General features: G+C 42.9%; 1 protein-coding gene across 1 annotated transcript in view; it reads right to left on the minus strand.

Moving 5' to 3' along the window:
* Positions 1-14,357, minus strand: part of ADAM10 (ADAM metallopeptidase domain 10) — a 47,358-nt gene that overhangs the window by 24,695 nt on the left and 8,306 nt on the right. The window contains exons 2-4 of the mRNA XM_081887651.1: positions 8,211-8,361; positions 6,192-6,310; positions 4,081-4,239 (exon numbers count right to left, since the gene is read on the minus strand). Of these exons, the coding sequence (XP_081743777.1) occupies positions 4,081-4,239; positions 6,192-6,310; positions 8,211-8,361 (429 nt within the window). The remainder of the gene's footprint in view (positions 1-4,080; positions 4,240-6,191; positions 6,311-8,210; positions 8,362-14,357) is intronic.

The following is a 14,357-nucleotide window of genomic DNA, read 5'->3' on the forward strand; positions in this document are numbered from 1 at the left end:
CATAATATCACAGCTTCGAATGTGTGCTGATCTAGATCTACTGCTAGATAGTTTCTTTTCTCTTTAAACTTTCTTCAGCTTGATAGCTTAGTTACAGCATGGTGCTGATAGTGCCAAGGTTGCAGGTTCGATTCCCATAAGGGACAGCTGTATATTCCTGCATTGGAGGGGGTTGGAGTAGATGATCCGCAGGGTCCCTTCCAACTCTACAATTCTGATTGTATTATCAGCTTTTAATTCTGATCTGAACATATGAAAGAAAAGGGGGTATAATCAAATGTGCCAACAAGCCCCAAAGCAGTCCCATTTCCTACCACCCACCATTTACTTAGTACTAATAGTATATTAAAAAGCCACGATTAAACTGCAAATCTTGCTCCTCGAGAAAATTTTCAGTGATTTCTGCATTTCGTAACACAGCTTTACAGCAGAGGTTTTCAACCTTTTTGAGTCCATGACTCCCCTTGACCAACTATCTTTTTTCTGCAGCACCCCTGTGGTGCTCAGGAGCCCAGTTATATCACCCCTTGCCTGCAGAGCTGACAGCCTCTTTTCCTTTTTTGAACACCCTCCCTCAGGCTCCTTTCCTCTCCTCTCTCCTCAGGAGACCTCTGGGCAGCCGCTGCAGCCACCCCTGGTCTCTGAGCTGCCCCCCCAAAGAGGTGCCTGCTCCTGCTACTCCACAGGGGCTTGGGCAGAGGATGCCCCCAGCTTTAGTGACCCTACAGAGACTGGCCAAAGGTGAACATAAGCACAGTACCTTATCTTGGGTGGCAGCAGGGATGCTGCAGCAAACAGCTGTGCAAGCCTTTGGGAGGCAGAGATGCGAGAGGGCATTAGAGGGGGGGGAGGAGGAAAATTGCCCATGACACCCCTGACCATCATTCAATGCACCCCAGGGTGCCGCGCCACACTGGTTGAAAACCACTGGCTTACGGCAAAGAACGAGTACTAGTTAACGAAGACAATTCATTTCGAAACAGAATAGAAAGGATTTTTTAAAAAGAAAGAACCCTTATCACTTACATATTTAACATCATTAATATAAAAAGTACGAATCAAGATCAAGAGTAAGAATCTAAAATAGTTCATCATATTTTGAAATTAGAATAGAAAGGTCACCTTTTACTGGGCACCAATTTCACTGCAACATGGACAAAGGGCTTTGTAGAAAGTGGACAAGAAGATCCCCACTTGCAGAATAGGCTTTTGTTTAAACTCTGAATAAGACTTCATTGTGATGCTAAACATATGTTGCATTGTTGTGCCTGAAAAGCCGCTAAAAGGATATTCCTGCCAAAAACTGAAAGATCCGGCAACCAGCAGGCTCATCCATTAGAAATACATATTTTGTCTATCTCAAACAATCTTCTCAGCTGATGCCTGTCTTGTTACCTTCCCATAGTGTAGAGTGCCGCAAAGCACAGGATAGAAGACTTCTCACAATCAAACACTCACTAAATTCACTTTATTCTCTGTCAGCTGAATTTGATCTGATAAACCTCAGACAAAATGATGGACACCGTCAAGGTGGTCTGTTTGTATAAAAACTAGTTTTCCAAAATGAATGTCCTAAAGAGGAACATCAAGCTGCTTTGCTCCCATACATTTGGGTTTGCAGTAGTATCTTCTATCTCTACCTCTCCTTTGTAGCCTTGCCAATTCCATACTTTGCTTCCAATCCAGCTGCTAAACTAATAGCAGAGTAGGTATAGCTGGGTTTGATGTAAAGGTGGGGGAGGTTCTGCAGCTGAGAAAAATTCTTTGCCTGTACTGATGTGAGATCTCAAGGCAAAGTGGCTGCTCCTGGCTCTCTCTCCCCTCAAAGGCTCCAGCTTCTCCTCCCCTTTCCCTCTCTCTCTAAAAAGATTTCAAGGCACTGCCATCCCAAGAGTAGCTGTTGAGCTCTTCAGAGAGCAAATGAGTGCTCACTTCCCTGTCCAAAGCGCGCGCCCCCCCAATCTCCATTGTTAATGCAAGACTCGCTGCTGCTGTGATCAGGAAGGAAGAAAGCAAGGAAGGGCGGTGGCAATAACAGGTTAAGAGGGGTCATGAGGGGAGTCTGTCCTAGTGTCAGAAGCGCACGGAGAAAAGGCCACAGAGCTCCCTTTAGCAAATTGGAGAGGGTCCAGCTGCATAAGCTCGCATTTTGCGTTGGACCCAACTTCCCCTAACTAACCCTGTCATGCCTCAGAACATCAGCAGGGGGCTGAGAGTGACAAACGCCCAATGCCTAGCAGGCTTCCTCAACCTTGGCCCTCCATATGTTTTGGGCCTACAACTCCCATTATCCCAAGCTAGCAGGGAAATGTAGTCTCAAAACATCTGGAGGGCCAAGATTGAGGAAGCCTGGCCTATGCCAAGGCTTATCTACACCTGAATTCAATAAAGTTCTGGCCATTTTAATCCCACAGCATGCTGAGAAGAAAATCTCCCAGAGAGAGAGAGAGAAATAAAACTCCTCTTCGAAGCCTTTCCTTTTCCTTCTACGCAGCTGAAGTGAACCAGCCAGGATAGTGCCCTCTTTCCTGCCGGCTCAAACTTATGGAACTGGCCAGCTCAGCAGCTGTGAAGAGCCCACCCAGACCTTTGGGAGAGGGAGAGGGGGAGAGAGAAGACTTTTGCTGCTCCTCTGCTTGGCGAATCAGGTGTTTTGTGGGGCAGAGTGGTGCCCAGCAGACAGGCAGCTGGAGATGCTAGGAACAAAGGTGGCTCCCGGACATCTCCAACCAGTTTCAAAAGGTCTGTTGCCAGTTGCAAAATGAGAACAGTGCAATGAGAATTTTGGTTGTTGATTGTATTATGTATCTGAGCTCATGAGTGAAGACTAACAGCATTAACTAAGCTGCTGTGATGGCAAAGGCTGTTCATAAACATTCTAAAGCTCAAAGCTGATGGAATGTTGGTCATGCACTTTCCAGGAGAGGTGAAAATGCCTGAGATTAGAACCTAATACTGACTTTAAGGGCAGTAGCCTTGCAAAGAAGGCTGTGAACTGGGAAGGAATCTGAGGTAAGGAGGTGAAGGGGTAGGGATCCCAGAAGAAGAGGTAACTGAAGACAAACAGGAACCTCAAGGAAGCTTTTTTTTAAAAAAAAAAAAAGCAGAGGCAACAGAGAAGTTGATGAAGGTGGAAGATAGGAGCTGATTTGAACTATGTTTGGCTATATCTTTTTAATTATCCTTATCAACTTTGGCTACTGATTTTCCATAATATGATCTCAAGAAATGTACTATCCATTCCTTTCACTTGAACCCAGAAGTTCTTGCAACACTGATTGAACAGATAGCTTTTTAACCAAAGTTGGCAGGAGCCAGAGCAATGGCCCCAGTATACACTAGCACCAATTTGTCCTCCCTAATGAAGAGACTAGGCTGGTCCTTTTTTAAGACAACAAAGGAGTCATGGAAAGGGACAGAGAACAGAACACAACAAAGGAAAGCTTTATTGCTGGCAGAAATCCTTTCAGGATTCCCTAATGCTATCCTCAAGACATGGACAATCACTAGAACTGCTAAGCCACACATTTAATTTCAGAGACTGACAGCCAGTGCAACATATCCAATAAATTAAAATACTAAGGGAAATTAACTCCTCACATTGCTTCTACCAGGACAAACCTAGAAAATATGTGAGGGTCTTGCCCACCCTTTATCTTGTATGATACTAATAGTTATTGCTTAAGAAACACATCTGATATAACATTCCAAGGCAACATACCTATGACAATTTATAGCTGTGATGTCACTCTTCAGTTACATGCATTCCCTAACGCTTTGGTAGACCAAGGATACATGTGTAATATCACTTCCCATGTGGTGGTGTTGTTGCTGTTGCTGTTGTTGTTTATACCCCACCATAAGTTAGCCCTTAAGCATCTGTCATCCCCACACTTGCAGTCAAAGAGATTCATGGTTTTTATCATATATTTACACAGTAGCACAACAGCGAATGCCTACATGAGTATGGGAACAGCTTTCACGCGGTTTGCTTTCATAAAAAATCAAGTGTCGCACCATTTTAGGATATTTGTGCTGTACTGATTGTTTTCACTGTACATGATAAACGGAAATACTTACTAATATCATCTTCGTGATACATGACTGAATGAAAAGGCAGGGCTCTGTCCTTAATATATCTTTCTGCTGGTTCAATATAGAAGGTCCCAGTGTGAGTCTTAATGAATCCTTCAAATCTTCCATCAACAACAGATCCATGGCTAAAGCTTCCCTGCTCACCTTTGGGGGAGAAATAAAAGATTAAAGAAAAAAGTGCACTGGCAGTTTTCATACTCAGGCATCAACCACCAATAATTAAGCTTCTTAAACTATGCTTGCTAACAACTGATACCCTCCCCTGCCAGTCGCCTTCTCCTTTAACCACCATTAACATGCTCTGCTCAAAGCAGGAAAGTTGCGGAGCTATCCCAGTTGCTTCAAAAATATTGTATTAAATACCATGTGACCCTTATATGAATGCTTAACCAGCTTATTATAAAACCTCTACCATGAGGTTTTGTCACAGATTTAACCTCTGAAAATATTAGTTCAGTTGGCCAATCTTGCTGAAATTGTTTACCACTTTTCAGCAGGTGGCAAACAGTCAAAAAAGTAATACACCATTCTGCACATAACTGTACAATTCCAGTTTATCATTAGTTTTAATAAATAGTGAAAACATCATTAGCAGGGTCAGTTCTTTAATGTTTAAATTCCCACTCTCTTAACAAGCCTTTTCCTTAAAGTCACAGAAAAATGAAAAGGATGTCTTTTTGATAGATGTTGACTAAATTTATTCCAAAAGTTTAAAAAAACCACATGTCTCAATTATCCATAAAAAGACTCCTAACATTAACTTTGTGAACATTATTTGTCAATACACAGAGTTTTAGCAAACAAGATGTCCTGCAATATTTCTGACACCATCAAGCCACTTACTGATTTGCTGACTTTTTGTGTTATGAAGGAATAATAACCTTTCTAATAATTTCTAAAAGGTTAAGTCATGTTAGTCTGCTACGGCTAATCAACAAATTGTGGGACACCTTAAGAACTGACAAATTTACTATGATATAAGCTTTCATGGACTACAGTCCACTTCTTCAGATGCCTTCAAGTGTAAAATAAACACATAGCTGGTAGTGGTGGTAGAATTGTAAACAGTGCAATCAGAAAGAAATTGAATGCAACAAAGTACAGAAGGTGATGGCTACATTAACAATGGCCAATAAACTTTTTTTTTGAGGGGGGGGAGGTAAAAGCAAACATCCTAGCATTGGTAGGTCAATTGATACATGTAGTGTGATCCTAATTTTTTTATATATATATATGAAAAAACCGTTGCCCTGATTCCATCTATGCATGATAACAATTGATCACTTAATCCTCCATGAAGATCATTTCCCCTTCAACAACTAGGGTTGAAAACCACATGCAAAGTATCTGTATGTGTGTGAGTGCAGCATGTGCTATATGCATTTATTTGTGTGGCTTTATTTGTTTCAAAGGCATAACAGGGATCCATGCTTGGATTTTAACACCAGTAACAAAGGTACTTCATATAAATTCATACAAATAAATTATTTAATCCAGGTTTGAGGAACATTTGGCCCTTCTATTGTTGCTGAACAACAACTCCCATCAACCCCAGCAAGCATGGCCAATTGCCAGGGATAATGGCAGCTGTAGTTCAGAAACCTTTGGCCATCTAAATATTGCTGAAGTGGCTTTAATTTGAAAGATGACTTCCACCTCTGACTTACACCTTTTCTCCACTAGTGCAAAGGTCTCATGCAGAAGTTGGGAATATTTTTGAGCCCAAGGCCCACCTTCCTTCAGAGCCAATCTTCTGAAGGTCGTCCTCCAGTAGTGGGTGCAGTCAAAACAGTGAGGGGGTGCTACATGCAGGCAGGATGCACACATAGTGCACCTTCAGTTAAAGGCAGTAGGCCAGATGTGAGGCTTGCCTGAGGTAAGTAGCTTTAGCTTATGAGATTTGACAAAACCAATGGAAAGAGAGCACTTCAGCTTAAATCCACATTACTTGCAACTTTTAGAGGCAGTTTTTAGGTGAACTTTCCAAAAATATTTCAATTATTGAGACCTGATCTATTGTTCACTATTACACTTAAAACAGATTTATCACTAACCTAAGACAACAAACTATTTAAATACAAAATGATTGAACTTACCATAAATGTGCCCAGTATATATGTGGGAGGTATCGTAATCAAGTACTTTATCTGATATCTCTAGCTTGAAGTCATCACTAAAGAGAGACATATCTCTCTTCATTCGAAGATTAAATTGTCTGTAGAGGGAAGACAACAGAACTTAAATGTAAACAAAGGAACATACAGTGGTACCTCTGGTTGCGAACGAAATCCGTTCTGGAGGCCCATTCGCAACATGAAAAGAGCACAACCCGCAGCGGCGCGTCTGCTCATGCGACGGTTGCGATTCGCCACTTCTGCGCATGACGTCATTTTGTGTGTCTGCGCATGCGCAAGTGGCGAAACCCGGAAGTAACCCTTTCTGGTACTTCCGAGTTGCCGCAGGACATAACCTGAAAGAATGTAACATGAAGCGGATGTAACATGAGGTATGACTGTACAAAGCTCACTTCTAGCAAGTCAGACAATTGTGTCCAACCAGCTCAATACTGACTACACTGGGCAGCAGGGGTTCTCCAAAGTTGCAGATGGCATTCTCTTCTAGCCCTATCTGAAGATGCCAGGGGTTGAATCTGGGACCTTCTGCATACAAACAAGGTACTCAACCATTAAGCTACAGGCCATATAGCTCTGAAATTACAAAATACCTCAAGAACATGAGCTGTTAAGAGTGTGAGTGAGAATGAACATCCTGAATCTTGTTAAATACTTTCCTTCTTTGATATTCATAGGCCATCAATGTAGCCCAATTATCCCAAAATACCATCTGGTACTGCAGCCATGAATTCCCGGTTTCCTTTATTATAATCTTTAGGTTTCCTATTTCAACCACTTATAGGAAAACATCTGCCCCCTGCCTAGAAGTACATATTAGGAATACTGCTCTGATTAAAGCTGCAAGAGACAGTACCACTTGGCAAAATCTTATAAGCAGGGGACAAAATACTGGGGGTGGGGAGTAAGATCTAAGCAAGACCATTTGCAGTGAGCTTTCTCTCACTCCAAAACCCAGAAATCTTGGAGAAATCCATAAATTTTTATTAGTCAGTTAGAGCAGGGCAATTTCTCTTTGCTCTTTCATTTCCGGCAAGAAGCCAAGTATAGGATAAAGCTATTTTGCAGTAATCCGGTCTATTAACTAGCTGGGCCTACATCTACTTCTGCTCGTTAGTAATTCTAACTAAAAGAAACTAAGCTAACAGACAAGCAGGCCCAGACCATAACACGGAGAGGAAATTCACAGTTGGAATCACACAAGAGAGTAAAGGCTTTCCCAAAATGAATTTCGTTTAGTATTGATGTTAGGTTGTCCAGTCCACCTGTTACAGGAAAACTGCCTTGTGGATCAAGTTTGTTCTGTAGGTCAGATGTCCCCTATCCCTGGTTTACTACTATGGGAATAAACTACCGATTTCTAAACACTATAAATACACAACTGACTGTTTTTTTAAGAGATAGATGGAGACACACCCGGTTTCTACCCAGAAACTATCCACTAAAATTACATTCACTTGAATTTTATAAGATAAACTTCTGAAAGTTAGTATTGGTAAACGTGAGTAGAATAGAGCTAGTGGTGTGCAAAGCAAGAGTAAAGGAAAAGAGAACAAACATGTGTTATTTTTTTTCAGCTTACTTTTTAAAAAGCACTGTAGCTGCATTGGCTTATAAATGTATGCAGCAAGGAGCAATTTATCCTTCATTCCTTCAGCACCTCAACCTTGAACATTAACAGATGAAAAACCAGCTATGTATATACAAAGGAGGAGATTTCATTGTGCCCCAGACTGTAAACCAGATTAGTCAAAGTCTGTCCAGTTCCTGAAAACTTAGGTCTTGAAGCCTACAGGTTGCTGAAAAAAGTTCCAAAGTGCTAAGTGCCTTTACACATTGAACGAAAAACTTGAAGGAATTCAACAGCCAAGAACCACAACTTTAAGTACAATGCAATGTTAATATTAAGATAATTCTTTATCGTTCCTTTATATTTGATGAAATTTAAGGGCTATAAAGTAATAAGCTTGATGGAATACTTACCTTCCATGAGCATGGAAATCTAAGCGCAAAAATTGGTCTTCATGTGATACTGCTCTTTTGGCACGCTGGTGTTTTTGGTGTAATGAATCCACATCATATGACAGGCCTTCATAATGTCTTATGTGTTTATTTAGAGGATTTCCGTACTGACCTGTGAACAAAACAGTGGATTGATAAATCAGTCATTCCAGGCACATTACAGAAATAAGGGAAAGGCTCTTTCCCCAAACTATTTCTATTTTCATTCTCTTTTAATTTTCTAAACCTTTTGCTTAGAAAAGTAAATTGAGATTGTTAATACAAACTCAATGTCAAATGGTAGCGATATTCTTGCATGTACCAGTTGTAACTCCAAAGCATGCTGAAATACATTTAAGATGTTGCATATAACTTATATTTTTGATTCCAAACACTATTACTTCAGATTAAGAAATATCAAATATTTTCAATAGACAGTCAAGATAACCTGTCCTTTTCAGAACTATAAAATACACACTAGGAAGTACCTACCAAGCCAATCACCAAAAGAAAGAGAAAAAGAAACAGGGACACTAACTTCTCTTTCTGAATAAACCTTTAGACTGAAACACATTGGGCTACCTCTTTACCCTGGCCTGAGACTGTACTATTTTAAATGTTTTTAATTCTGAATTTTGAATTGCTGTAACCTTCCCTGGATCTGCTGGTGAAGAACTAGGAAATTTATTATTACACTAATAAATATTAGCATTTTGAGCTGTGCTCTGTTTTGGGCAGAAGAAAACCAACAGACTTCCTTTGGAGAGTGAACAGGTTTTAGAAGTGGATGCAGAAGACAAAGGTACAGTACAGGTGCTCACCCGTACTTGAAGCTGAAAGGAGAGTCACGGACAAATCTCTTTCCATCAGCCGAACCTCTTAGGGGTTAGACACTTCCACTTTAATGAAATTATATTTCTAAGGGGGGAGGGGCAACAGCTCAGTGACCCAGAAGACACACTTTGCATGTAGAAATCACTAAATTAAATTCCTAGTCTTGGGGCTGAGCAATATATTGCCCAAAACCGGTTTAAAGTCCACAATGTGATATTGCTTTCATAATTTTTGTCCTGGCAATGTATCATGAATCATGGTTTGTGCTATTGAAAAATCACAATGTGGGGAAAACCCTGAAGCCAGCCAATGCATCTACACAGCTCCATTCTTATTTCAGACATTGTGATATATCAGTATATTGTGATGATTAGCTAGTGATATATCATACTTTTGAAAACCAGGTATCAACCAGCATTACCCGGCATATCCATTAAAAAAAAAAATCAGTACCAAGTGATGGGAAAGATGTTTGATTCAGAATCTGGAAGGCCACTACCACAGGTACAGATAAATTATAATCTGGCCTGAAAACAGCTTTCCAAGATTATTTTTTTCCTAAAAATATTGAGAACTAGATTATGCTTGTACTTCTCAGTTTGAATAGACTACTGTATATACTAAAAGAGTTAACCCGCTAATTAAAAACAACTGCTCAATAAAAATGAAAAAAATGAAAAATCTAGCCAGGGTTAGATGACAAAAGAAAATGGAGCCAATATAGTAAGAAGGATTATGGCAGAAAACAAGAGAGACCGTTAAAGAGTAAAAAGAAGGGCATTTTTCATGGGAGAATTGAGCTTAAGGAGAACACCAATTGTGAAATGAGTAGGCATCATATGGAATTGAAACAAAGTTCAAATTCAAGTGTGCATTTTCCATCCGACAAGTTTTGAACCAAACACAGGGAGTTTTATAAAAGAAACAAAACTTGTCCAAGTATATGTGCAGCCATATAACAAAGGGCTGTAGATCCGTAGTTGAGCATTTGTTTTGCATACACAAGGTTTCAGGTTCAATCCTCAGCACCTCCAGGTCCCCAGCTTGAAATCCTAGAAGTACTGAGCTAGATGGACCAAAGACAGCTTCCTATGTTCATATATTGGTGGTCAAGGTGCTAGAACACTATTCTTCTCCTGCCCAAATGAAGCCAAGCCCACTGGACATTTGTCTTCCCCAAACTGTCATCCAGAAGCAGCCATTCCATTATGCAGCATCCGAGGGAGAGATTGATAAGTACAGCCAATTTATCAGTTTATCTGAGAGACCAGCAATGTTTGGCACCTCTTCTTGAACTGCTTCCAATCCAATTGATGATAGTAAGAACTTCATGACTAAGAACAAATGCCCAAGTTTGCATTTCCTCCGCCTGTCTCCCAAGCCCTTTTCTTTTTGGGTTGTGTCTTTTAATTTGCAAACCTGACTTACTGATTTTAGCAAACTGCTCTGGGAGCCTTTTCGGTTGTTAACAGTCTCTGCTTTGGTGGCAGTTGTACGCTTCACTGCCCAGCGTCAGTGACCACTTGCTCCCCAACTGGTCTCACAGCACATGGCCCCAAACATGTGCAAATACTAAAAGGAACCTTGGTTCCCTTACTTCCAGTCAACTGGGGGGACGATACTAGAACATACCGTATTTTTCGCTCTATAGGACGCACTTTTCCCCCTTCAAAAATGAAGGGGAAATGTGTGTGCGTCCTATGGAGCGAAGACACCATAGCCCCGCGACCCTCTCCCGGTTGGAGAGGTGACGCGCGGCTCTGGCAGGTGCCTCCATAGCCGCGCGTCACCTCTCCAGCCGGGAGAGCGCGCGCGGAGCTAAAGCAGCCCCCACGACCCTCTCCCGGCTGGAGAGGCGACGCGCGGCTCTGGCAGGAGCCTCCATAACCGCGCGTCACCTCTCCAGCCGGGAGAGCGCGCGCGGAGCTAAAGCAGCCCCTCGCGACCCTCTCCCGGCTGGAGAGGCGACGCGCGGCTCTGGCAGGAGCCTCCATAGCCGCGCGTCACCTCTCCAGCCGGGAGAGCGCGCGCGGGACTAAAGCAGCCCCTCGCGACCCTCTCCCGGTTGGAGAGGTGACGTGCGGCTCTGGCAGGAGCCTCCATAGCCGCGCGTCACCTCTCCAGCCGGGAGAGCGCGCGCGGAGCTAAAGCAGCCCCCCGCGACCCTCTCCCGGCTGGAGAGGCGACGCGCGGCTCTGGCAGGAGCCTCCATAACCGCGCGTCACCTCTCCAGCCGGGAGAGCGCGCGCGGAGCTAAAGCAGCCCCTCGCGACCCTCTCCCAGCTGGAGAGGTGACGCGCGGCTATGGCAGGAGCCTCCATAGCCGTGCGTCACCTCTCCAGCCGGGAGAGCGCGGACGAGGCTAAAGAAGCCATAGCCCCGCGACCCTCTCCCAGCTGGAGAAGTGATGCATGACTATGGCAGCAGCCTCTCCGCTGCTCCCAGACCTGCTCTTTGGGGCTGGTGGTGGGCTTCCCCCCGCCAGCCCCAAAGAGCAGGTCGAAAGGAACCTGAAGCCTGGAGAGCGAGAGGGGTCGGTGCGCACTGACCCCTCTAGCTCTCCAGGCTTCCAAGGTAGCCGCCTGAACGCACCTTAAATGGCACCTTGTTTTAGAGCGGGAAAACAAGAGGGGGGAAATTCTCCCACTCTCTGAGCAGCGCTTCCTGCCGCTTCGCTGAAGGGGCGCTGGTCAGAGAGCGGAAGAATTATTTTCCCTTGTTCTCCCCCCTCTAAAACAAGGTGCGTCCTATTGTCCGGTGCGTCCTATGGTGCGAAAAATATGGTACGTCTGACACAAATGAATAAGAGGGCCAAAGCAAAATACTTACAAGGCAATATTTAGCAAATATAGTGGTACCTCAGTTTTTGAATGTAATCCGGAAGACCATTCGAGTTCCGAAACGTTCAAAAACCGAGGCACAAAGGGCGGCCTGCAAATTCAATAGAGAAAAGGGGGGGGGACAACTCACTGGATGCTGTTTGAAGTCTGAGGCGCATTTGAAAATGGAAGCATTTACTTCTGGGTTTGCGGCATTTGAAAACCGAAACGTTCGACTTCCAAGATGTTCGAAAACCAAGGTACCACTGTACATTTTTAGTTTTATAAAGAGTTTTGTCTTTTTTTTTTTTTTTAAGGAGACAATTCAATGGTTAAGACAGCACCAGTTTTTAGAGTGAGCAGCATTTCAGACAGCACTCTTACCAACAATGGCTTTATCATGATACACCATTTTGCTTTGTGGAATTGCAACTCTCCCCCATCCCCTAACCCACCCACCAACAGCAACAGCAAAGTCATCCAAGACCTGGTTCGATAGTGAGCTGCAAGCACACACTGATATGAAACTGATCTAAATAGTAATAAGTGGACATGGCTATTGAGCTTTTTAAAAAGGTTTAGCAACCCCCTTTCCTGATCTCTTCCTCACTTTCTTCCAATCTAGAAAAATGATCACTTTTGTATCTCTTGGCTCTTAAATACAGACAGAGCTGCAAAATCACTCTAGCATTTTTCAAGTTAACCAAACCAAACCATTTGTTGAACTAGTGACGCAAAACCTATGGGTGGGGTGGGGGAAATAATATTCCAACTGATATGAACAGAAGGTTTATGGGGCACCTAATAAAATATCACTGACCAGCACTAAAAAGAAAGAACTAATCCTATGGCTATTCTTTTCTTTACTCAACTTTTTTCTCCGAAAATTGTGGTTTTTATTTCTACATAAAATTTGGGCTGTACATGCTATTTTTGTTATGCCCAAATTATGTAACCATCACTTTTGTCTACCAAAATGTCAGATTTTAGCTTTTGTTTTATTTTTAACTCCCCCCCCCCCCCCGTTTACCAGCTCAAGCTGCAGGCAGCTCCAACTAAACCTGGATATATTTGTAATAGTTTCAATAAAATTAAAGAAAGCATTTTACCCTACCTTTCTGTAATGTGCCAAAGGTGGTCAATAAAATAATAAATATTTTTAGTAGTAGTAGTACAGTGGTGCCTCGCTAGACGAAAAGAATCCGTTCCGCGATTCTCTTCGTCTAGCGGTTTTTTTGTCTTGCGAAGCAAGCCCATTGACAGCTTAGCGGATTAGTGCTACAGCTGTCTAGCGGCTTCTAGCGATCAGCTGTTAAGCGGCTTATCAGCGGAACAGCTGATAAGCGGCTTAGCGGCTTAGGAAAAGGGCGAAAAAAGCGGGGGGGGGGGAACCGCCGGGGGACGCAAGATTTTTTCGTCTTGCGAAGCAACCCCATAGGGAAATTCGTTTTGCGGAGCGCCTCCAAAACGGAAAACCCTTTCGTCTAGTGGGTTTTCCGTCTTGCGAGGCGTTCGTCTTGCGGGGCACCACTGTAGTTGTAGTATTAGCCTCCCCAGCCACTCTGGGCAACTTTCAACAGGATATTAAAAACACAATAAAACATTAAACATTAAAAACTTCCCTAAACAGGGATGCCTTCAGATGTCTTCTAAAAGTCATATAGTTTTTTAACTGTTTGGCATCTGACAAAAGGGCATTCCACAGGGTGCATACCACTATAGAGAAGTCCCTCCACCTGGTTCTCTAACTCCATTATTCGCAGTGAGGAAACTGTCAGAAGGCCCTTAGAGCTGGACCTCAGTGTCTGGGCTGAACAAGGTGGGTGGAGATGCTCCTTCAGCTATACAGGGCCATGGCCGTAGGGCTTTAAAGCAGTGTTAGAAACTCAGGTATATAAACTACGCACCAAATGGCTCCTTAAACCAAGGTTAGAGCCACCAAAAAAGAATGTCTAGTTGCCATTTTGGGGCAAGGCAGCTCTATAGTCTTATTTTTCAAATGATGAACTGACTGTGATTGATTTAAAAATCTGGCTGGTTCTGATAACAACCTTGAGCTAGGTTAAAAACTTTGAGAACTTAACAATATCCTGTCAAGATATCCTCATATATATTGGCCTATTCCTACCTCTTTTTCTTAATGGTGACACAGACCATTCATAACGTAATAATACTCTTCACAACTGTGGGCAGGGCAGAGGAGTAGGGTAAGCAAAGACAAGCTACAACAATTACCGGCAACTATAATGTTGTTCACTGTTCCTGCTCAAGCTGCACAAAAAAGCATTAGGAATCTTTAAATTCATTTTGATTGTACAGATAAAAGGTAACTGATAGAATTCTACAGGATGTGGTATTAGTGTGTAAAAACAGTCAAAATCAAATATCACCAGAGGGTGGACATGTCAGGGGCGTAGCGTGGGGGGCCGGGGCTCGTGGCCCTGGGCACACAATTTTGAGGGGGCGTGAACCAGGC

Source organism: Podarcis melisellensis (assembly GCF_964234715.1).
Source record: "Podarcis melisellensis genome assembly, chromosome: 14".
Lineage (NCBI taxonomy): Eukaryota > Metazoa > Chordata > Lepidosauria > Squamata > Lacertidae > Podarcis > Podarcis melisellensis.